Here is a 24,480-nt window from a genome sequence, read left to right as displayed (position 1 = left end):
CCAATAAAGTGGTGGTTATTTGATTTTCATCTTTGCAGACATTTTATATCTAAAGATTACACACTAGGTATCAGTCACAGTCCCTGTCTTGCAGCCTACTGTACCAGAGCAGCATCCCCAGTATTTTCTGTAGGCATTGGTGCAAGGCTCAGAAGATCCTAGATAACTGAAGGTCAGGCTTCCCTGGTGGCTCAGTGGTCAAGATTCCATCTGCCAGTGCAGGAGATCTGGGTTTGATTCCTGGGTCAGGAAGATCCCCTGGACAAAGAACTGGCAACCCACTCCAGTATTCTTGCCTGTGAAACCCCCAGAGCAGAGGAGCCTGGCAGGCTACAGTCCATGGGGTCACAAAAGAGTTAGACATGACTTAGCGACTATAGTGACAACAACTTAAGCATATATGCAATGTGATTAAGAGCTTGGCTGTTGTCATCAGATAGAACTGGGGACGAGTTGTGATTTGGCACTGCTACTGGCCCTTATTTGCTCTTGAGTAAGTGATTTCATTCCTCTGAACTTTAGTTCTCTCACCAGAAAAACGAAATTGATACTATCTACATTGCCTGGTTGTGCATCGTTTTATTACATCAAATAAGATAATGCATGTAGAGTGAGTGAAGTTGCTCAGTCATGTATGACTCTTTGAGACCCCGTGGACTGTAGCCCACCAGCTCCTGCATCCATGGAATTTTCCAGGCAAGAATACTGGAGCAGGTTGCCTCCTTCTCTGGGGGATCTTCCCGACCCAGGGATGGAACCCGGGTCTCCCACAATGCAGGCGGGCGCGTTGCCATCTCCTTCTCCGGGGGATCCTCCAGACCCAGGGATGGAGCCCGGGTCTCCCACAATGCAGGCGGGCGCGTTGCCATCTCCTTCTCCGGGGATCCTCCCAACCCAGGGATGGAACCCGGGTCTCCCACAATGCAGGCGGGCGCGTTGCTGTCTGAGCCAGCAGGGAGGCCCACTGTGAGCCATCAGCAAAGCGCCTGACGCGGAGGAGCCCCTGCCGCTGCTATGAGCAGTGACGCGAGTGATGAGGAGGGATGCATCGCGAGGTGAACAGGGCGATTCAGGTTAAAGTGCTTTTGATGTGGGGAAAATCTCTAGTCATAAAATAACTTTTTAAAAACTGGGCTCCTACTATCTTCGGTAAGAATTATGATGTCCAGCTGGATTACAGTTTGAAGGACTTGGTGATCAGGCAGAATGCAATTGCCCTTTGAGAAACGTGCAGGTCCACTTAAATGTGGATATTTTTTAGTAAACACATACTCTACTACAAGATTAGTGGTTGCCTGAATTCACAGTTGTGGAACCACATATATGAATAGATGACTATGGAGCTTGAATATCTTTGGATTTTGGTAACTGAAGTGGGTCCAAGGAATAATCCTCCTCAGATGCTGAGGGACTACTATACTGCAATTGGGAATTAATCATGTAGGAAAAAAGGCAAGATTGGGCAAATTCAGTTTCCAAGAAACTCATTCAACTATTTCAGCTGTTTTATCCCACATTTTCTTGGAAATATCTCAGCTACGAGAATCTGGTCTGGTGTCATAATCTGCTAATCATTGCTATTCATAAATAGCTCAGATAAGAAAGGTAAGAGGACCATCCAGAATAAGAGTGGGAGAATATTATTCTTTACTTACTTGACTAAGCACATGAGCCCCAAGGTTCCAAAGAGTCCATAGAAAGGAACAAATATGATGAAATAGCGAATGTAAGAGCTGCTGACCCAGGCGATGTCCTGCAGAAAGAAGTGCTTGAAAGTTAAGCTAGTGGAAATAAAACTGGCTAAATCTTATATCCTGGTACTCAAGGAAGCTGCATCTGGAAAGGACCAAGCATTTACATTTTTCCCTTTCTACCAGCCTGATCGAGCTCTAGAGAAGGAATCGAGTTGCTCACCTCCCAGTACCTTCTCTGGTACATCTCTTTCATGGATTTCAGGTTGAAAGCTACTGATGTGAAAAGGTGGACCCCAACTGAAAAAAAAAAAAAAAAAAAAGAGGATAGTGAAAAAATAAGCAGATATGATTCCTGTGGAAGCGAGTGGGAGTTGATCTTAACATGCTACCCCTGGAATATTTCCCCGGAGAAGGGATGCAAGGTGGAGATCCACAACCACATCCTGGATGCTGCTGGGCTTTTAGAGTCTCTGAGGCTGAACCAGGACTTTGGTTCAAGGACCCTTAGGGAGACTAGGGAAGCTTTGAAGATCTGAGTCATTCCTGATGAAGGCATCTGGAATGCTTCTGCTCTGAGCTTTCAAGTTTTCTCAAGGTCCCTGGAATCCTTCAATCCTTCACGATCCTTCGTGTTGAGCCCTGTCACAATATGTCGAGGTGGCAGATATAGAGCAGGCATACTGAGTCTGGTCTGATAGTTATTTACCTGCTCGTCCCCCAGGACCACTGAAGTTGCCTGGAGCACGTAGGAGTCATATGGGCAACCTTCAGACTTTGACAACTCTCTCCTTGGTCAAACTTGAGTCAGAAGCTCTGGAGTCCCCTTCCTGACTAGGCTCCAAACTTGACCTGCAAACTTTCAAAGTCTGTAAACTGTCAGCACAGATGATTTTGTCCACCCTACACACTAAGAGACTTGCACAAATGCTAGAAATAGTTTCTAAGAACAGTTCAAGGCCATGCTCTTGGGATGACTCCAGCCCCCTTAAAATTCTTGCATGAGAAAGTTCAAGATTGTCCAAAGAACTTAATGCATGTTCAGTAGGCTTCTGACCTCCTTTTTCTTTGATCATTTGTTAGAAAACTTACAATTATAAAATTCTTACTCTGTCCCTCTGAGATGGATCTTCCCTGACCCAGAAATGTCTTTCTCAAGGACTTGGGAGTCATCCCTTTGAAGTACAGTCTTAGAGGATCAGGCTCTGTCCTGCAGTCTTTGGAAGGGTAAGGAGTTTGACTTTGATAAGCACCAGTGAGAAGACACACATGGCTTAACCACATGACCAGCTTCCCCTCCCTTTATCCTCTTTCCCTAATTTCCTTTAGCACGTCGCAGTGTTTTAAAAGTCTCCCAACTTTCTTTTCTGAGAGTTGAGCTCAGCTTATACTGAAGTACCTTTCCTTACTACAGGAATCTGCATGAAAGCTGTCTCGCCACCTTTATGAAATGTCAAGCTTCATCTCCCTTTGACAGGTTAAGTATGACTCATTTGTACCTGTCATACTAAGTTGAAGACATTTGAAAGAAAATGACAAAATGAAACAGCTCCTGAGGACGATGTGGTTTGTAAGCTGGGCATTCTGCAGTGTAGCTAAAATATTCACCCATTCCTCATAAGCTAAGGCTGTATTGTTTTACTACACACAGGAGGAGAGTTCAGACAAGAGACCCCAACAGTTTTTTCTTATGTGAATACACATCTGTCTGGGCTGGAATAGCTACCTTTCAAACTGGAGAACCAGTGTCCTCCACACCCTTTTTGGTCATGAAAGAGAATAACCGCATTAGGAGAAGTCCTCAGAATTCTAGCACTGGAAGAGGCTGCAGTGATGGTTGAGCCTCATGTCTTAAGAAATGGACTCACAGGCCATCCCGGTCAGGCAGGAGACAGATGACCACTGGTGGCCAATGTTTGGGCAAGCCAGATCATCTGCAACTGTTTCTCAATCTTAACACTGTTGGCATCTTAGGGTCAGATAATTCTTTACTGTTCAGGGCTGTTCTGTGTCCTGTAAGGCATTTCATGACATCCCTGGCTTCTGCCCCATGGATGTCAGTACCATTCTCCCGCTTTGTTTTGATAATCAAAAAAGTATCTATACGGTGTCAAATGTTGGGGGCAGCTATGCTCTTAGGTGAGAACCACTGATCTACAGGAAATGTTTGGAATATTTCCTAATTTGGGTTTCTTTTCCAAATGAGTAAGCATGTTTTAGACGAGCATATTTTGGGGTCCTAAACTTTCCTTTGTGAGCTCTCATAAATTTGACTTGGTTAAGAGCAGAACATTTTTGCTTCTAATATTTTCATTGGTATTAGCATTATTCAGCTACCCTATTTTCTCTCAAGCCTAGAACATGTCCAGATCTATCTTATATGTGTGTGTGTGCGTGTGTGTATCTGTCCACTAAAATATGTTCTCCAGCTGTATGTAAGCTGTGGGAACAGTCAACTTTCTTCCACACAGAAGCTCTGCAGGTGACTTTTATTCATGAGACTCTGCTTTTTCTGGCACCTACTGTCAGTACTTAAGCATTCTTTTCCTAGTTTTCCTCCCTATGCATATACACTATCCCTTTCTTCTTCATAAGTATTGTATTTAGTTTATCCAGCACAAGAGTCACATATTCCAGACCCCTTGATTGGCATCCTGCCTCCCATCCTTCTTGGAACATCTCCTTCCCTGTACAGTAGCCAGAGTGATGAGATGCCCATTAAGAATGCCTAATTGCTCTTCTGTTTTCCTTTTCAGATTTCACCCAGGTAAGTCTGAAATAAAGCATGCTGCTTTTTTGAGGCACAACAAGACATGGGATCATCTCTCTGTGGGAGGATTTCAGTCATGCCTTCTGTTTTGACAACAGTTTGCTTCAAGGAAACGGGAAGATAAGGATTATGGTTCCATGTGTGACTCACCCATGCAGAAGTACAGGTGCTGCTTCTCGTAGTTGATGAATTTGATTTTGTTCTTCCCATACTGAATGAAGAGAGAATAAAACTAAAGCAAGAACAATATAGACTTCTGTTATTATACTCAAGGTTGTGTGTGTGTGTGTGTGTGTGTGTGTGTGTGTAGAATCTCTATAGAAAGAGCCATCTGGTCAGAGTTCATTTACTGTCAAACTAAAGCCACTGAAGAACCAGAACTGAAGGGGGAGGAAATACTGTGGTGCCTTTTTCTTTATTTAAATGTGGGCAATTCTTGCAGGGGTGGCTTATCCCATTTGAATTCAGGGATTGTGATGTTTATTATTATTCCCATGGGAGCCATTTTAAAATATTTGTCCTGGGGTGGAATGGAATGGTGATTCAGGAGAATTATTTCTGGTACGTTTTTAAGGTCTTCTTCAAACTATGTGCTTAGAATTTTGCTTGAAGCACAGTCTGCTTTCATCTATTCATCCATTTAACAGGTATTTGTTGAATGGTTGTGTTATAAGACACATAGTCATAACCTCTAGTATCTACTTCATCTTTCCTCCTTTAACTCCATCGTGGATCTCATGCTGTGATTTACTCATTTTAAGGCTTGATAATGTATAATCTTACCACTGGGAATTTGAGTCATTTCCTAGGGGTCTTCTTAGTTAATTTAGTCTGTGTCCAAATGTACAAAGGCAGCAAGTATCTTAAGAGGAAGCATAGAAGTAATGGTTTATCTCTATTACCAAAGAGACACTTAATAAATGTTTAGTTGAAGGAATTAATGAATGAATGATAATTCAAATCTCCTCTATAATTTTACCATATGTCAGTCACTTAAAACACTGTGAGCCGTGTTTAATTTTTTGCTTTTCCCACTCTTTTGATACTTTCCCTTCTACATATTTCTTCTGTTATTTCGATATTAGACTTGACCCTTCTTTCTCTTACTATTGTAAATAAAAATAAATGTCATGGTGATAAAGTAATGATAGTTATTTGCAGTTACTCCCAGGTTCTGGATATTTAAGGGGTAGGAAACTTGAAAGAGGGAGTCAGTGGGAAATTTTGGAGAGCTGGCAAATGTAGGTCAAGGATTGATTTTTGAGTATTGCTCCAAAGGAGAAGTCTAACTTTTCCAGAGTATGAGTACAGGACCTGGCCCTAGAGGATTTAATTAATACTTATTAAAAGAATGAATGTTTGAAGAAACTGGTAGAAAGACTGACAGTAAAATGGGAAGAACAGAAACACTTAAGGCTTACCAGAATTAGTTTTGTTGTGAAACAACTGAATTTTAGAGATTAAAAGATTTTAAGTAAGGTGTTGTGAGTTGCTTTGAAATTAAAGTATACAGAACCTAAGGCTCGAGGGATATGTCTCTAGAATGGTGGAGAAGTGATGATGTCTCCATCCTCTGTGAAGAGGCAGCATGAGAACTGGATACAGTTCTACAGAAGGCACTTCTAGAGGGGGTCAGGCTGCCTCATGAACTCCAGTGAGGCAAATCTCCATTGCTCTGAGGGAATGAGGAGAGAAGTCAAAATGTCGTAAGTTTAGTGGTCAGCCGAGGAGTTCACAGGGATTCCTTGGTGGCTCAGACTGTAAAGAGTCTGCCTGTAATGTGGGAGGTCCAGGTTGGATCCCTGGAGAAGGAAATGACAACCCACTCCACTATTCTTGCCTGGAAAAGCCCATGGATGGAGGAGCCTGGTGGGCTGTAGTCCAAAAGGTCACAAAGAGTCAGACATGACTGATCGACTTCACTTCAGGAGTTTGCAGACTTTAGAGAGCTCTGACTCCTTTGCGGAGTCATTGTGAAGAACAACTGACTGAAGACTACAGTCAAGGTATCTTTCTTTTTTCCTTTATATCTCAGCAGGAGACTTTTTTTGCTAATTGGAAGAAGGTTGTCTTCCAAAACTGGGAAAACCTATTTTCAGAAAGTTGCACAATTCTGGTCACCACAAAGTCCATGGAGCAACTGACCAAGCTACACTCCTTTGTTGTTAGGAAGCTCCTAAATTCTTCCAGAAGCAGATAGAGCCTCTTCCTAAGCACTTAATTCTCAGGATCCATTATTTCTTCTCAAGGAAAGATACCTTTCTGTGCTTATCCTTATACCTTCTATGTTGAAATCAGACTCTGAAAATCTTGGTAATAATCGTTACATGCTTGTTTTTAAGCTGAGGTTTAAGAAAGTCAACAGCTGAGACATTCTGGAGTTTGCCGTCCTTTTTCTGTTGCTTAAGAAGTCTGAATTAATCAATGGAACAAAATAGAAAGCCCAGAGATAAATCCATGTACCTACGGACACCTTATCTTCAACAAAGGAGGCAAGAATATACAATGGAAAAAAGACAACCTCTTTAACAAGTGGTGCTGGGAAAACTGGTCAACCACTTGTAAAAGAGTGAAACTAGAACACTTTCTAACACCATACACAAAAATAAACTCAAAATGGATTAAAGATCTAAATGTAAGACCAGAAACTATAAAACTCCTAGAGGAGAACATAGGCAAAACACTCTCCGACATAAATCACAGCAAGATCCTCTATGACCCACCTCCCAGAAATTGGAAATAAAAGCAAAAATAAACACATGGGACCTAATGAAATTTAAAAGCTTTTGCACAACAAAGGAAACTATAAGTAAGGTGAAAAAACAGCCTTCAGAATGGGAGAAAATAATAGCAAATGAAGGAACAAAGGATTAATCTCAAAAATATACAAGCAACTCCAGCAGCTCAATTCCAGAAAAATAAATGACCCAATCAAAAATTGGGCCAAAGATCTAAACAGACATTTCTCCAAAGAAGACATACAGATGGCTAACAAACACATGAAAAGATGCTCAACATCACTCATTATCAGAGAAATGCAAATCAAAACCTCAATGAGGTACCATTACATGTCAGTCAGAATGGCTGCTATCCAAAAGTCTACAAGCAATAAATGCTGGAGAGGGTGTGGAGAAAAGGGAACCCTCTTACACTGTTGGGGGGAATGCAAACTAGTACAGCCACTATGGAGAACAGTGTGGAGATTCCTTAAAAAACTGGAAATAGAACTGCCATATGACCCAGCAATCCCACTCCTAGGCATACACACTGAGGAAACCAGAGCTGAAAGAGACACGTGCACCCCAATGTTCATCACAGCACTGTTTATAATAGCCAGGACATGGAAGCAACCTAGATGTCCATCAGCAAATGAATGGATAAGAAAGCTGTGCTACATATACACTATGGAATATCACTCAGCCATTACAAAGAATTCATTTGAATCAGTTCTAATGAGATGGATGAAACTGGAGCCCATCATACAGAGTGAAGTAAGCCAGAAAGATAAAGACCAATACAGTATACTAATGCATATATATGGAAATTAAAAAGATGGTAGCGATAATCCTACATGAAAAATAGAAAAAGAGACACAGATGTACAGAACAGACTTTTAGACTGTGGGAGAAGGCGAGGGTGGGATGTTCAGAGAGAACAGCATTGAAACAAGTATACTATCAACGCTGAAACAGATCACCAGCCCAGGTTGGATGCATGAGATGGGTGCTCAGGGCTGGTGCACTGGGAAGACCCAGAAGGATGGGATGGAGAGGGAGGCAGGAGGGGGGATCAGGATGGGGAAAACATGTAAATCCATGTCTGATTCATGTCAATGTATGGCAAAAACCACTACAATATTGTAAAGTAATTAGCCTCCAACTAATAGAAATAAATGGAAAAAAAAATGAATTCTGAATTAGAGGTGAGGTCCTAAGTGTATTATGAGGCATTTGAGGTGAGTTTCATGTATAAATGAACCAAAATAACCTAAACTAAAAATAACAGCTTAGTTTCTTCCAACAGCTAGAATTAGTTGACATAAATAGATACATAGGTGTTTCCTTATTTAGCACTCCTTGAATGTACTGCCATGCCTTCTATGAGTTATTTAAACTGAATGACTTTTAAGATCATAGAGTCATTCATTCCACATTTTCTTCTTTTCTTACAACACCAGATTCACTTATTTAAAATCTATATCCTGGACTTAAAAGAAGAAGAGATGCTCTGAAAACATACTTGAATCCAGAATTTCCAGCCTGATCTCAAGACAAAGGTGTAGAACTTTCCAAGAGCCACTTCCTGAAACATTTCTCTAAGTGCCTAGTATTTCTAAACATACCTTGACAGGTTGTAAGTCTCCAACAACGAAAAATGGGTTTAGATTAATATCTGGGTCTTTGGGGTAGATGTTTGTTTTGACATGGTGTTGGAAGTGCTGGTTATTCCACCATTTTACAGATAGGCCCTGAGGAGAAGAGAACATTCATTAGCTGCAAGATTTCTCTCCTGAAATATCTTTCATTATCAGAGTTTTCCAAAACTAAAGAAAATCAACCTTGAATATTCACTGGAAGGACTGTTGCTGAAGCTGAAGCTCCAATACTGACCACCTGATGTGAAGAGCCAACTCACTAGAAAAGACCTTGATCCTGGGAAAGATTGAGGGCAGGAGGAAAAGGGGATGACGGAGGATGAGATAGTTGGATGGCATCACCGACTCAATGGACATGAGTCTGAGCAAACTTTATGAACTGGTGAAGGACAGGGAAGCCTGCTGTGCTGTGTTCATGGGGTCTCAGTGAGCCGGACATGACTAGCGCCTGAATAGTCACAATCAGCGTTTTCTGCCTACATCTCCAAAGTTTAAGTAGGATATGGATTCCTATAACATGCCGTCCCCCATTCCTGGGTCACAAAATGATTTATTGGCTAGAGGCTCTAAAAGCCTACCAGCAAATAATTATCTTATCCAGGAACACAAATTCCAGGCTAAAACAACTCTTGATAATGAAGAAGAATAAAACCGATAAAATGAAATGTTTTTCCATTTTTTTTTTTTTGTCCTGCTTTTAAAAAGAGATATGAAATAGGTAGAGCAGAGAGTACACTTCTTATTTTATCAGTAAAGAAACCAGCTCTAAAACTAATTAGTTCTGGGGGGAAAATGGCCCCCAGGTTCCTACTTTAATAAATATTTTAAAGAGTCATGGATCTGAAGTCATCTCCTATGAGAGTTTGCCTCTGATCATCACATTTTCAAATTTCAATGATCTCATTAAATATAAATGAGAATAAAACTATTTTAGTTGATGCTGAGCTCATATCATTTCTGATTAGGTCGTTTGGGATTTTTTTTCTCTTTCAGTGAAAATCTGAAGGTTTTAACAGAGAAAAGGTTTTGGAAGCACATCAACTTAGTTGAATCCACTGGATTGTATAAATGCTTCTGTGTGGTTTGGGAAAATTATCTACCCTTTGACGTTCAATTTCATCTTCAGTACATATAGCATAATGTAATGACATTTACCTGCATGGGTTGTTTAAGGAGACATGAGATTCTGTATGTAGAATGCTGGCATATTGAGATATTCAATTTCTCTTCCCTTCCCATATTTCATTAATCATTTATAGGAGAATAAGCAATAGTCATAGTTTTTATTGCCTATCTGACATTCTCAAAAACCTCAAATGTATATTTTAGATCTGCGGTGCTCAATAGAGTAGCCATTATCTATGTGTGGCCACTGAGCACTTAATATGTGACCACTCGAATTGAGGCAGGCTGTGTAAGTATATAATACATACTAGATTCAAAGCCTCAGAATGAAAAAAAATGTAAAATATATTAATAATTTGTATATTTCTTTCATGTTAAAGTGAAAATATTTGGAATATATACAGGAGTGATAAAGTTGGAAGAGGGTGTTTGCTGTGAGCAGTGTGTTCTCTCGGCAAAATTCTGTTGGCCTTTGCCCTGCTTCATTCACTCCAACGTCAAACTTGCCTGTTACTCCAGGTGTCTCTTGGTTTCCTACTTTTGCAACCAGTCCCCTATGATGAAAAAGACATCTTTTTTTGGTGTTAGTTCTAGAAGGTCTTGTAGATCTTCAAAGAACCATTCAACTTCAGCTTCTTCAGCATTGATGTTTGGGGCATAGCCTTCGATTACTGTGATATTGAAGGGTTTGCCTTGGAAATGAAGAGAGATCATTCTTTCATTTTTGAGATTGTATCCAAGTACTGCATTTTGGACTCTTTTGTTGATTATGAGGGCTACTCCATTTCTTCGAGGGGTTTTTGCCCACAGTCATCGATATAATGGTCACCTGAATTAAATTCGCCCATTCTGGTCCATTTTAGTTCACTGATTCCTACAATGTCAATGTTCACCCTTGCCATCTTCTGTTTGACCACTTCCAATTTGCCTTGATTCATCGACCTAACATTTCAGCTTCCTATGCACTATCACTCTCTATGGTATCAGAGTTTTCTTCCACCACCAGTCATATCCATAGCTCAGTGTTGTTTTCACTTTGGCTCCATCTCTTCATTATTGCTGGAGTTATTTCTCCACTCTTCTCCATTAGCAGGTACCTACCGACCTGGGAGTTCATCTTTCACTGTGATATCTTTTTGCCATTTCATACTGTTCATGGGGTTATCAAGGCAAGAATACTGGAGTACAAAACGAAGCAGGGCAAAGGCTAGCAGAGTTAGCTAGACTTGGACTACTGTGATACTGAATGGTTTGCCTTGGAAATGAACAGAGATCATTCTGTCATTTGGTTTCTCACCGAATCCTAGAACACCAGAGAAAAGCTGAGATCCAGCTGAAGCCCTAATTTTAGAGATGAGAACTCTGAGAGCCAGAGATGGAATCTGACTTGTTCGGGGTTGCACAGTGAGCGTTATCAGAGCCAGGGCTGAAACCGACTGTCATCAATCCTTGTACTGTTATCAGGTTTCCACCCATCGTTCCATTCCTCCATCCATTCCTTCATGCATTCCACACACGCTTATGGAAGGCCTACTGCGTGTTAGGCACTCTGCTAGACGCTGCATTTCAGGGGTGCATAGGACAGTGTGCCTGTCCTCCTGGAGCATATGTGAGGGGGATAAGGCCAACTGCCCCTGCTTTTTCCGGCAGACTGGCTTTTGCAACCCTGAACTCTTAAACAGAGCCATCTAGCTTTCTGTGGTTTCTCTCTTTTGTTAAATTTTTCTCTATTCTGCATCTTTTCTTTTATTTATACATAGTCCTCCCAGGGATAAAATGGTTGGCTGGATTCCCCTAGCCCCCCAGAGGTACATGTCCAGATCCCTTCTAAGAATATCCCTACTCATGACTTTATAGGGTATATATCCTGAGAGGTGTTTCTTTAGTGGTGTACCAGGGATTGGGCCAAATAGTTTATTGGCTAAGGAAAAAACAGAACTTCTTAATAAAAATAAACCTTTCCTCCTAAACAGTTAAAATTCTAATTTTAGCATATATGTTATAATGTTATGTGTGTGTGTATATATATATATATATATATATATATATATATATATATTCACTGCATTGTCAGTATATTTACAGTTACTTGTGGAGTGTGTAGTAACATTTTTTGCTGATAAGTGTATGTAGAAACCACTACTTGGTGGGATGACTTTCAGAATCCCATCATACTCCTGGAACATTCTGTACCTTGAGATGACCCATCACAAATTTTTGCAACAGGTGATTCCACTTGGACTTCTTAAATATGGATAGGTGTCCCATGTCATGTTGCAGAAATGCACTCTGAACCTGGAAGAGACAGGGTTGCAGTCAGAGAAGTTGACAAGGAAAGAAGAAAGCAGTAAGTGGGCCCGCTGGTGGGTTTGGGACCCCATGAGAACAGTGGAGATCTCTGTATCTGTCACACTTGCTGAGTGCTTTCCCGTCCCTGTACCTTTGCGCAGGTGGCTCTCGAAGCCTAGAACGTTCTCTCTACTGTCAGAATTGTCCAGTGTGGAATGGAAGGAGGATGCCTTTGGAGTCAGGCTGACTAGGGTTCTGAACTGTTCTTCACCACTTTACAAGTTATACAACTCTTGGCAAGCTAGTCAGAGGCTCTGAACTCAGTTCTTTGTCTGAGAAGGAGGGATTATAACATTATACCTTGCTCATTCAGCTGTCTTGCAGGCAAAATACATGTAAAATTCCTGATAATGCTAAGCAGTCAAATATTTTTTTCCTTTCTTGATTCCAAAAGTTGCTTTCAAAGAATAAAGCAAGTTGACTTTTCAAGAAAAAAATTAGCATATAAAATTTTGTAACTAACATTGATGTTAATTCTCCATGAAATCATCCCCAGTTGCCTCAGTTAGAATTAGATGCCTCCTTCTGCTCCAAGAGCACATGCTTGTTTCTTTCCCTTCTGCCTTGTATTGTGTCTAGATATTTAAATGACCATCTCCTCCACTGGATGACTGCTGCCCAAGTGCAGGGTCAGGTGTGTTTCCCTTTGTGTCCCCAATACAGAGTTGTGGGCATAGAATGCCATTTTCAGAAGTCTGTGTTTCATTCAAAGCATTTATCAATTGCCCTGCTACACGCCAGTTGCTGATTGCCATTTCTGCAGAATCCATGATCCTATTATCATGGGATAATAAATAGACTCTCTTCATAGACTGGTGTATTGATACATATTGGTGAAATGAGGCTTTTGGCAAGGGTCTCAGGGAATTTTTTTTAAAAATACAGATATATAACTTCTTTTTAGTAGAATTTTTTATTATGAAATAGCGTGTATAAATAGTGATATATATATATATATATATATATATATATATATATATATATATATATAAACACACATATAGGTATAAATTAATGTGGGGCTTTCTTTCTTCATGGTGGCTAAGACAGTAAAGAATCTGCCTATAATGTGGGAGACTTGGATTTGATCCCTGGGTCAGGAAGATTCCCTGGTAAAGGGAATGGCAACCTATTCCAGTATTGTTGCCTGAAGACAGAGGAGCCTGGCGGGTTACAGTCCACGGGGTCTAAAATAATTGGAAACAACTGAGCGATTAAAAAGAAAACAAAATAAGTTCACATATGTGCCCTAGTCTTAGTAAAATCATTGAACAACCATTAAAAATGTTGGTTTGTTAAAGAACGAAAGATATAGATGAAGGTTACATGGCCCAGAACGGAACTTCAGTTACTGACATTGTGTGGATAATGTTGGGCAAAGGGTAACAACTGTCAAGGATATTTACCACATGCCAGTCTCTGTGCTAGGCACTCTACAGAGTAACTTGTTTAGTTTTTTTAGAATATTTCCATAAAAAATCATTACCCCGTGTTACAGATGAGAGAACTGGGGCCCAGTGGGTTTTGATAACTTGCTGATGTCAGACACTGATGAGTAGCTTGCCAGGAAGTGCCAGGCAGCCGCTGACACCAGTGTAAAGAGGGAAGAAAAAATTCTGAGGCTTCCCATAGAGCTGCTGCCTGGGCTTAGGACACCTACTTACCTGAGCAACCGTGAGAAGAAAAGAAATGAATATTGTGACAAGCCAGCCACTGCCAAAATGCCACACTATTACCCAAGCCAGGGCTTCCAAAATCAAGACCTGGGCGAGGTGAAGGACGAAGAACCCCAGGTTGGCATTGAACAAATTCATGGTCTCTAATGTCCTCCGTAGTTCTTGGAAATCGTCCACCAACTGGGACTATGAGATAAACGTGCAAGAAAGGAATTAGTTCCTTCAGTGGAGTGGGAGCACAGACGAACATAATTATTAATCTATTTTATCAATGTATGATACCTTAATTTTATGAATAGACATTTATTTATTTAATAAATATAATTAGGCATAATTCAAACAAAAAATGAAACCTTAAAAAATTAACTAAAATCAAAATGCTTTAAACAAGTTATGATAAATTTTTTTCCTGGAGAAGAGACAGATGAGTAGTGATTTGTAAACTCTCCTCAAATTGCTGTGGGGCTTATCATCTACTTCTTTTTTGGGGGATGGGGGAGGTTCAGTGAACAGATACACAAGTCTAAAAATTCTCTTTTTTAAACTGATTGATTAAATTTTTTCTTTGATGCAGATCATTTCTTTTGAAGTCTGTATTGAATTTGTGGCAATATTGCTTTTATTTTATGTTTTATTTATTTATTGCTGTGAGGCACGTGAGATCTTGGTTCCCTGACGAGGGATCAAACCTGCGCCCCTGCACTGAAAGGAGAAGTCTTAACGGCCGGGCTGCCGGGGAAGCCCCCATAAGAAGTCTCCTCCTTTCAGACAAAGGCCGCGTTGACGTGTGGGCGACGAGCAGCGTCGCACTGCCGTCAGGTGCACAGCACGTGACCCACACGCACTGTTCCCTCAGAGCCCAGTCCCCGGGCGGCCATTGTGAGGTACCGAGTGTAGGTCCCTGCCGAACAGCAGGGCCTTGCTGTTTGTCTGCTTTATGTGTAGACGTGAGTATCTATTCATAATAGTCGCCTTTTTAAATCAATGTGCTGTTTGGTCTCTGATTATACTTTGGGGGACTTTGCTATCTATACAGACCTCTGTTACTTTCTATGTTATCAGCTATTTAGCGTGTGCAAAAGATTCCTTTATGAAAGGTAGAGTTCACTTAGATTAGCTCAAAGGATGAATTTCCTGTGAGATGCTCAGAAGCTCTACAGGAATGAGAAATTTGAAATAATAATAAAAAAGAGCTATGAACATAATCCTAGAAGCAAGAAAATTCATTTCAAATTCACTGATACAACTTTTAAATGATCCAGTACCTTGGAAAGGTTTGGATGGGCTCATCTCTAGAGGTCCCATAAACATCAGAATTCTGGTGGCCATAGATAACTTTAATAGATCACACAGTGTGCTAATCAACAAAAGAGTCTGAAATAGAGTACTTGGGTACAAAAATCAAAAATGAAAGATGACCTCTGTTCATTTCCAAGGGAAACCATTCAATATCAGAGTAATCCAAATCTGTGCTCTGCTCACTAATGCTGAAGTAGCTGAAGTTGGACGGTTTTCTGAAGAATTACAAGACCTTCTAGAACTAATACCAAAAAAAGATGTCCTTTTCATCATCAATTCAGTTCAGTCATTCAGTCGTGTCCGACACTTTGCAACTCAAAGGGAAGCATGCTAGGCTTCACTGTCCATCACCAACTCCTGGAGCTTACTCAAACTCATGTCCATTTAGGTGGTGATGCCATCCAACCATCTCATCCTCTGTGATCCCCTTCTCCCACATTCAATCTAGCCCAGCATCAGGGTCTTTTCAAATGAGTCAGTTCTTCACATCAGGCGGCCAAAGTATTGCAGTTTCAGCTTCAGCATCAGTCCTTCCAATGAATACTCAGGACTGATCTCCTTTAGGATGGACTGGTTGGATCTCCTTGCAGTCCAAGGGACTCTCAAGAGTCTTCTCCAACATCACAGTTCAAAAACATCAATTCTTCAGCCCTTAGATTTCTTTCATCATAGGGAATTAGAATGCAAAAGTAGGAAGTCAAAAGGCACCTGGAGGAACAGGCAACCATGGCCTTGGAGTACAAAATGAAGCTGGGCAGATGCTAACAGAGTTTTGCGAAGAGAACACACTGGTCATGACAAACACCCTCTTCCAACAACGTAATAGATGACTCTACACATGGACATCACCAGATGGTCAATACCAAAATCAGATTGATTATATTCTTTGCAGCCAAAGATAGAGAAGCTCTATACATCAGCAAAAACAAGACCAGGAGCTGATTATGGCTCAGATCATGAAATCTTTATTGCAAAATTCATACTTAAATTGAAGAAAGTAGGGGAAACCACTAGGCCATTCAGGTATGACCTAAAGTAAGTCCCTTGCTGTTATACAGTGGAAGTGAGAAATAGATTCAAGGTATAAGATCTGATAGAGTGCCTGAAGAACTATGGACAGAGGTTCATAACATTGTACTGGATGTGCTGATCAAAATCATCCCCCCAGAAAATAAATGCAAAATGGCAAAGTGATGCCTGAGGAGTCCTTAGAAATAGCTGAGAAAAGAAGAGATGTGAAAGGCAAAGGAGAAAAAGAAAGATATACCCCTCTGAATGCAGAGTTCCAAAGAATAGCAAGGAGAGATAAGAAAGCCTTCCTCAGTGATCAATGCAAAGAAATATAGGAAAACAATAGAATGGGAAAGACTGGAGACCTCTTCGAGAAAATTAGAGGTACCAAAGGAAATTTTCATACAAAGATGGGCATAATAAAGGACAGAAACCATATGGACCTAACAGAAGCTGAAGATATCAGGAAGAGATGACAAGAATACACAGAAGAACTACACAAAAAAAGATCTTAATGACCCAGATAACCATGATGGTGTTGTGATCACTTACCTAGAGCCAGACATGCTGGAGTGTGAAGTCAAGTGGGCCTTAGGAAGCATCACTAACAACAAAGCTAGTGGAGGTGATGGAATTCCAGCAGAGTTGTTTCAAATCCTAAAAGATGATGCTGTGAAAATGCTGCACTCAATATGCCAGCAAACTTGGGAAACTAAGCAGTGGCCACAGGACTTGAAAAATAAATTTTCATTCCAATCCCAAAGAAAGGCAATACCAAAGGATCTTCAAGCTTCTTCACAACTGCAGTCATTCCACGCACTAACAAAGTAATGCTTAAAATTCTCCAAGCTAGGCTTCAACAGTACGTGAAACAAAAATGTCCAGATATTCAAGTTGGGTTTAGAAGAGGCACAGGAACCAGCAATCAAATTGCTAACATCTGTTGGATCATAGAGAAAGCAAAGGAATTCCAAAAGACATCTACTTCTGCTTCACTGACTATGCTAAAGCTTTTGACCATGTGGATCACAACAAACTGTGGAAAATTCTTCAATAGCTGGGAATATTAGGCCACCTGACCTGCCTTATGGGCAACCTGTATGCAGGCCAAGAAGCAACAGTTAGAACTGGACATGGAACAATGGAATGATTCCAAATTGGGAAAGGAGTACATCAAGGCTGTGTGTTGTCACCCTGCTTATTTAACTTCTATGCAGAGTGCATAATGAGAAATGTTGGGCTGGATGAAGCAGAAGCTGGAATCAAGATTGCCGGGAGAAATATCAATAACCTCACATATGCAGATGACACCACACTTATGGCGGAAAGTGAAGAGGACCTAAAGAGCCTCTTGATGAAGGTGAAAAGGAGAGTGAAAAAGCTGGTTTAAAATGCAACATTCAAAAATGAAGATAATCACAACCGGTCCCATGATTTCATGACAAACAGATGGGGTAAACAATTAAAACAGTGACAGTCCTTATTTTCTTGGGCTCCAAAATCACTGCAGATTGTGACTGCAGCCATGAAACTAAACTTTGCTTACTCCTTGGAAGAAAAGCAGTGACAAACCTAGACAGCATATTAAAAAGCAGAGACATTACTTTGCCAACAAATGTTTGTCTAGTCAAAGCTATGGTCTTTGCTGTAGTCATGTTTGGATGTGAGAACTTGACTATAAAGAAGTCTGAGCAGTGAAGAATTGATGCTTTTGAACCATGGTGTTGCAGAAGACTCTTGAGAGTCCCTTGGACTGCAAGGAGATCCAACCAGTCCATCCTAAAGGAGATTAGTCCTGGGTGTTCTTGGAAGGACTGATGTTGAAGCTGAAGTTCCAATCCTTTGGCCACCTAATAGGAAGAGCTGACTCATTGGAAAAGACCCTGATGCTGGGAAAGATTGAAGGTACAAGGAGAAGGGGATGACAGAGAATGAGATGGCTGCATGGGCATCACTGACTCCATGGATATGAGTTTGAACAAGCTCTGGGAGATGGTGAAGGACAGGGAAGCCTGTTGTGCTACAGTCCATGAGGTCACAATGAGTCAGACACAATCTAGTGACTGAACAACAGCAACAGGGCATTTCCCTGATTTTACCATCACATTCATTAAAGTTCACTGGGTCACTAAAGCCCAGAAGAGAGGTTAATGTGAAATCCTCTGCAAGTATTGGAAGCTGTACTTTAGCCTGTACTACCTGACTTTCAGTTCTGTGCTCAAACACTAATTGTCTACATACGTATCTCTGGGTAATCACAGATGCACAAAGAAAATTCATATCAGATCTTTACCCTCAGGGATCAGCACTGTTTTAGATAATGAATAATTATAGCTCTCAGCCATGAATGGGATATTCTTTTCCTTAGAGAAAATATTTAGGAAAAACAACTAAACTCTGCACCATTTCCTCTTTTTAACCTAGGGCATCCTGCCCTAAATAATTCTGTAAATTTAGAGGCTTGTAAATTACTTGTGTGACTGTTGAGTTTATGATAGTTACATATCTAAAGTTTATTTGACATTTGCTTCATTCCAGACACTGTTCTAAGCACTTTAAATGCCTTTAACTCTTTCAGTAATCTCCCAATAACACTTATGTGGTTGGTTCTATTGTTGCTATTTACAAAGAGAGAAACTGAACCACAGACAGGTTTGGTAACTGGCCTAGACTCATATCCCACAGTCTCAAGCCTTTCAAAGTCAGGGTCCCAAGATGGATGGGCCATGGTAGAACGTTGTGACCAAACATGGTCAGAAAGGAATGGCAAACCACTTCAGTACTCTTGTCTCAAGAATCCCATGAGCAGTATGAAAAGGCTAAAGCAATGACACTGAAAGATGAGCCCCCCAGGTAAGTAGATATCCAATATGCTTCTGGGGAATAGTGGAGAAATAGCTCCAGAAAGAATATGAGACTAGGCCATGGCAGAAATGACACACAGTTATGGATGTGTTTAATGGCAAAAAAAGTCCAATGATGTAAACAACAATATTGCATAGGGACCTGGAAAGTTAGGTCCATGAATCAAGGTAAACTGGACGTGGTCAAGCAGGAGATGGCAAGAGTGAACCTCAGCATTTTAGGAATCAGTGAACCATAATGTATGGGAATGGATGAATGTAATTCATATGGCCATTGTATCTACTACTGTGGGCAAGAATCCCTTATGAGAAATGGAGTAGTCATCAGAGTCAACAAGAGTCTAAAATGCAGTACTTGGGTGCAGTCTCAAAAATGAGAGTATGATCTCTGTTCGATTCCAAGGCAAACCACTCAGTATCACAGTGATTCAAATCTATTCCCTGAACACTAATGCTAAAGAAGCTGAAGTTGAATGGTTCTCTGAAGACCTACCAGACCTTCTAGGACTAACCAAAAAAAAAAAAAAAAAAAAAAAGATGAAAGATGTCCTTTTCATCATAGGGAACTGAAATGTAAAAGTAGGAAGTCAAGAGATACCTGGAGTAATAGGCAAGCTTGGCCTTGGAGTACAAAATGAAGCCAGGAAAAGGAAAATGAATTTTTGCCAAGAGAATGCACTGGTCATAGGAAACACCCACTTCCAACAACACAAGAGACAACTATATACATGGACATCACCAGATCGATACTGAATCTGTCAATACTGAAATCAGATTGATTATATTCTTTGCAGCCAAAGATGGAGAAGCTCTATACATCAGCAAAGACAAGACTGGCAGCTGATTATGGCTCAGATCATGAACTCCTTATTGCAAAATTCATACTTAAATTGAAGAAAGTAGAGGAAACCAGTAGGCCATTCAGGTATGACGTATAGTAAATCCATTGTGGTTATACAGTGGAAATAAGAAATATGTTCAAGGGATAAGATCTGATAGAGTGCCTGAAGAACTATGGACAGAGGTTCGGAACATTGTCCTGGAGGTGATGATCAAAATCATCCCCAAGGAAATGAAATGCAAAAATGCAAAATGGTATCTGAGGAGGCCTTACAGATAGCTGAGAAAACAAGAGAAGTGAAAGGCAAAGGAGTAAAGGAAAGATATGCCCAACTGAATGCAGTTTTCCAGAGAATAGCAAGTTGAGATAAGAAAGTATTCTTATGTGAACAAAGCAAGAAGTAGAGGAAAATGATAGAATGGAAAAAAAAACTAGAGATCTCTTCAACAAAATTGGAGATGTCAAGGGAACATTTCATGCAAAGATGGGCACAATAAAGGACAGAAATGGTAAAGACCTAACAGAAAAGAAGATATTAAGATGTGGCAAGAATAAATAGAATTATACAAAAAAGCTCTAATGATCCAGATAACCACAATGGTATGGTCATTCACCTAGAGTCAGATTTTGGATTGTGAAGTCAAGTGGGCCTTAGAAAGCATTGGTATGATCCATGCTAATGGAGGTGATTTAATGCTAATGGAGGTGGTGGAATTCCAGCTGAACTACTTCAAATGTCAAAAGATAATGCTATTATAGTGCTACACTCGATGTGCCAGCAGATTTGGAAAACTCAGCTGTGGTCACAGGACTTGAAAAATCAATTTTCACTCCAATCCCAAAGAAAGGCAATGCCAAAGAACATTCAAAGTACCACATAATTGCTCTCATTTCACATGCTAGCAAGGTAATGCTCAAAATCCTTCAAACTAGGCTTCAATAGTACTTGAACTGAGAACTTCCAGATATACAAGTTGGATTTAGAAAAGGCAGAGGAACCAAAAATCAAATTACCAATATCTGTTGGATCATAGAAGAAGCAAGAGAATTCCAAAAAATAAAACTTAAAAAAATCTGCTTCACTGACTACTCTAATATTCCTCTGCATTAACTATTTCTTCTGATCTTCTGTGGATCACAAGAAGCCATGAAAAATTCTTAATGAGATGGGAGTACTAGACCATCTTACCTGCCCCCTGAGAAACCTGTATGCAGGTCAAGAAGCAACAGTTTGAACCAAACTTGGAACAATGGACTGGTTCAAAATTGGGAAAGGAGTACATCATGGCTGTATATTGTCACCCTGCTTAATTAATTTATATGCAGAGTACATCATGTGAAATGCTGTGCTGAATGAAGCAGAAGCCGAATCAAGATTGCTGGGAGAAATATCAACAACTTCAGATGTGAAGATCATACCACTCTAAAGCCAGAAAGTTAACAGGAACTAAAGAGTCTGTTGATGAAGGTGAAAGAGGAGGGTAAAAAAAATCTGGCTTCAAACTCAACATTCAAAAAATGAAGATCATGATATTCAGTCCAATCACTTCATTCAAATAGATGGAGAGAAAATAGAAACAATGACAGACTTTATTTTCTTGGGCTCCAAAAATCACTGCAGCTAGTGACTGCAAGCCATGAAATTAAAAGATGCTTCCTCCTTGGAAGAAAAACAGAGAGAAACCTAGACAGCTTATTAAAAAGCAGAGACATTAATTTGCCAACAAAGGTCCACATGGTCAAAGTTATGGGTTTTCCAGTAATCATGTATGGATGTGAGAGTCAGACCAGAAAGAAGAATGAGCACCAAAGAATTGTTGCTTTTGAATTGTGGTGTTGGATAAAACTCTTGAGAGTCCCTTGGACAGCATGGAGATCAAACCTGTCAGTCCTACAGGAAATCAACCCTGGATAAAAGAATGAAACTAGAACACTTTCTAACACCATAAACAAAAATAAACTCAAAATGGATTAAAGATCTAAATGTAAGACCAGAAACTATAAAACTCCTAGAGGAGAACATAGGCAAAACACTCTCTGACATAAATCACAGCAGGATCCTCTATGATCCACCTCCTAGAATATTGGAAATAAAAGCAAAAATAAACAAATGGGACCTAATGAAATTTAAAAGCTTTTGCACAACAAAGGAAACTATAAGAAGGTGAAAAGACAGCCCTCAGATTGGGAGAAAATAATAGCAAACAAAGCAACAGACAAAGGATTAATCTCAAAAATACACAAGCAGCACCTGCAGCTCAATTCCAGAAAAATAAATGATCCAATCAAAAAATGGGCCAAAGAACTAAACAGACATTTCTCCAAAGAAGACATACAGATAGCTAACAAACACATGAAAAGATGCTCAACACCACTCATTATCAGAGAAATGCAAATCAAACCACAATGAGGTACCATGACACACCAGTCAGGATGGCTGCTATCCAAAAGTCTACCAGCAATAAATGCTGGGGAGGGTGTAGAGGAAAGGGAACCCTCTTACACTGTTGGTGGGAATGCAAACTAGTACAGCCACTATGGAGAACAGTGTGGAGATTTCTTAAAAAACTGGAAATAGAACTGCCATATGACCCAGCAATCTCACTTCTGGGCACACACACTGAGGAAACCAGATCTGAAAGAGACACGTGTACCCCAGTGTTCATCACAGTACTGTTTATAACAGCCAGGACATAGAAGCAACCTAGATGCCTATCAGCAGATGAATGGATAAGGAAGCTGTGGTACATATACACCATGGAATATTACTCAGCTGTTAAAAAGAATTCATTTGAATCAGTTCTAATGAGATGGATGAAACTGGAGCCCATTATACAGAGTGAAGTAAGCCAGAAAGATAAAGAACATTACAGCATACTAACACACATATATGGGATTTAGAAAGATGGTAATGATAACCCTATATGCAAAACAGAAAAAGAGACGCAGATGTACAGAACAGACTTTGGACTCTGTGGGAGAAGGCGAGGGTGGGATGTTTCGAGAGAACAGCATCGAAACATGTATATTATCTATGGTGAAACAGATCACCAGCCCAGGTTGGATGCATAAGACAAGTGTTTGGGCCTGGTGCACTGGGAAGACCCAGAGGGATTGGGTAGAGAGGGACTTGGGAGGGGGGATCGGGATGGGGAATACATGTAACTCCATGGCTGATTCATGTCAGTGTATGACAAAACCCACTACAATATTTTAAAGTAATTAGCCTCCAACTAATAAAAATAAATGAAAAAAAAAAAAAAAAAGAAATGGCTGATGGTTAAGCTGAAGCTCCAATACATTGGCCACCTGATGGAAGAACCGACTCATTGGAAATGACCCTGGTGCCTGGAAAGCTTGAGGGCAGGAAGAGCAGAGGGTGACAGAGGATGAGATGTTTGGATGGCATCATGGACCCAATGGACATGAGTTCGAGCAAACTCTGGGAGATAGTGAGGGAACATGTAGGCCTGGCGTGCTGCAGTTCACAGGGTTGCAGAGTCAGACGTGACTTTCTGACTGAACAACAGCATCTCGGCTCCTACACCTTGTCACAGGAACCGGGCTCTGTGTCCAGGCTGTCTGCCTGAGGGCGCACTCATCCCAATACAGTGCATTGCTTCCTGACACACAGCCTTGAGGGATGCACATGGGCCTAACGAGTCAGCCTAAGTATTCCTCTTTGTCCTGCACGTAACCAGTCCTGTCTCCTCAGATTCCTTCTATCCCCTTGTGAGTTTGTTTCTTCATTTCTTAAAGTGGAATATACTTTTTTCTTTCTGCCTTACAGTGATATCTGGATCACTATTTTGTACAAAGTATTTCAAATGAATGGTACAATCGTAAGCTGTTTTAAAACATGAAGTGCAAAAAAAAAAAAAAAAAAAAGTGCTTAATATTAGCTAAAATCCCTTTAAGCTTTATGTGCAACCATTCTAGTGAATTCTAGTTTTATGGAGGCCCTGCCCTCTGAAGACAGTTTTTCAGTCAACCAAATTCTTGGTGAAAGAAAAGTGGTGCTTTTCATGGGGAATACCCAAAGGTTTGGAGCCAGAAAGAGGTGAACTGGAGTTCCCGTTCTTTGCTTTTCAGAAGGTAGTTTATTCTCCTGGAACTGTAATTTCTCCAATTGTAAAAAGAACTATAGTTAGGTTATAGTCACATCATTGATTCAACAGCTATTTATGGAATTCCTACTACAGGTCCAATCCTGTGCCAGTAGGTACTGAGGACACATAGTCTCTGCTCTCATGGAAACTGGTTTAACAGGGAATATCAAACAATTATAAGCAGACATGGAAAAAGAAAAGTTATGTGTAAGTTGCGTGGCAAGAAGTAGGTAGTTAGAAACAGGAATTACTGTTTGGCACAGAGCCAAGCATTTCATTCCTTTGTTTCTCAGAGGTTTAAGAATTCTGAGGATCTCAGGAGGATGACATTATTTTGAAATACTTGGAATCCTCTTATTTAAGCTATTGC

General features: G+C 40.4%; 1 protein-coding gene across 1 annotated transcript in view; it reads right to left on the bottom strand.

Moving 5' to 3' along the window:
* LOC133056528 (fatty acid desaturase 2-like protein FADS2B) overlaps positions 1-24,480 on the bottom strand; it is a 42,097-nt gene that overhangs the window by 4,515 nt on the left and 13,102 nt on the right. Inside the window, exons 3-8 of the mRNA XM_061141917.1 lie at positions 13,967-14,172; positions 12,155-12,248; positions 8,804-8,929; positions 4,612-4,672; positions 1,915-1,991; positions 1,656-1,768 (exon numbers count right to left, since the gene is read on the bottom strand). Coding sequence (XP_060997900.1) covers positions 1,656-1,768; positions 1,915-1,991; positions 4,612-4,672; positions 8,804-8,929; positions 12,155-12,248; positions 13,967-14,172 — 677 coding nt within the window. The remainder of the gene's footprint in view (positions 1-1,655; positions 1,769-1,914; positions 1,992-4,611; positions 4,673-8,803; positions 8,930-12,154; positions 12,249-13,966; positions 14,173-24,480) is intronic.

This window comes from Dama dama, chromosome 1 (genome assembly GCF_033118175.1).
Source record: "Dama dama isolate Ldn47 chromosome 1, ASM3311817v1, whole genome shotgun sequence".
Classification (NCBI taxonomy): domain Eukaryota; kingdom Metazoa; phylum Chordata; class Mammalia; order Artiodactyla; family Cervidae; genus Dama; species Dama dama.
The sequence above is the reverse complement of the archived record's forward strand: the minus strand, read 5'-3'. Positions and strand labels throughout refer to the sequence as shown.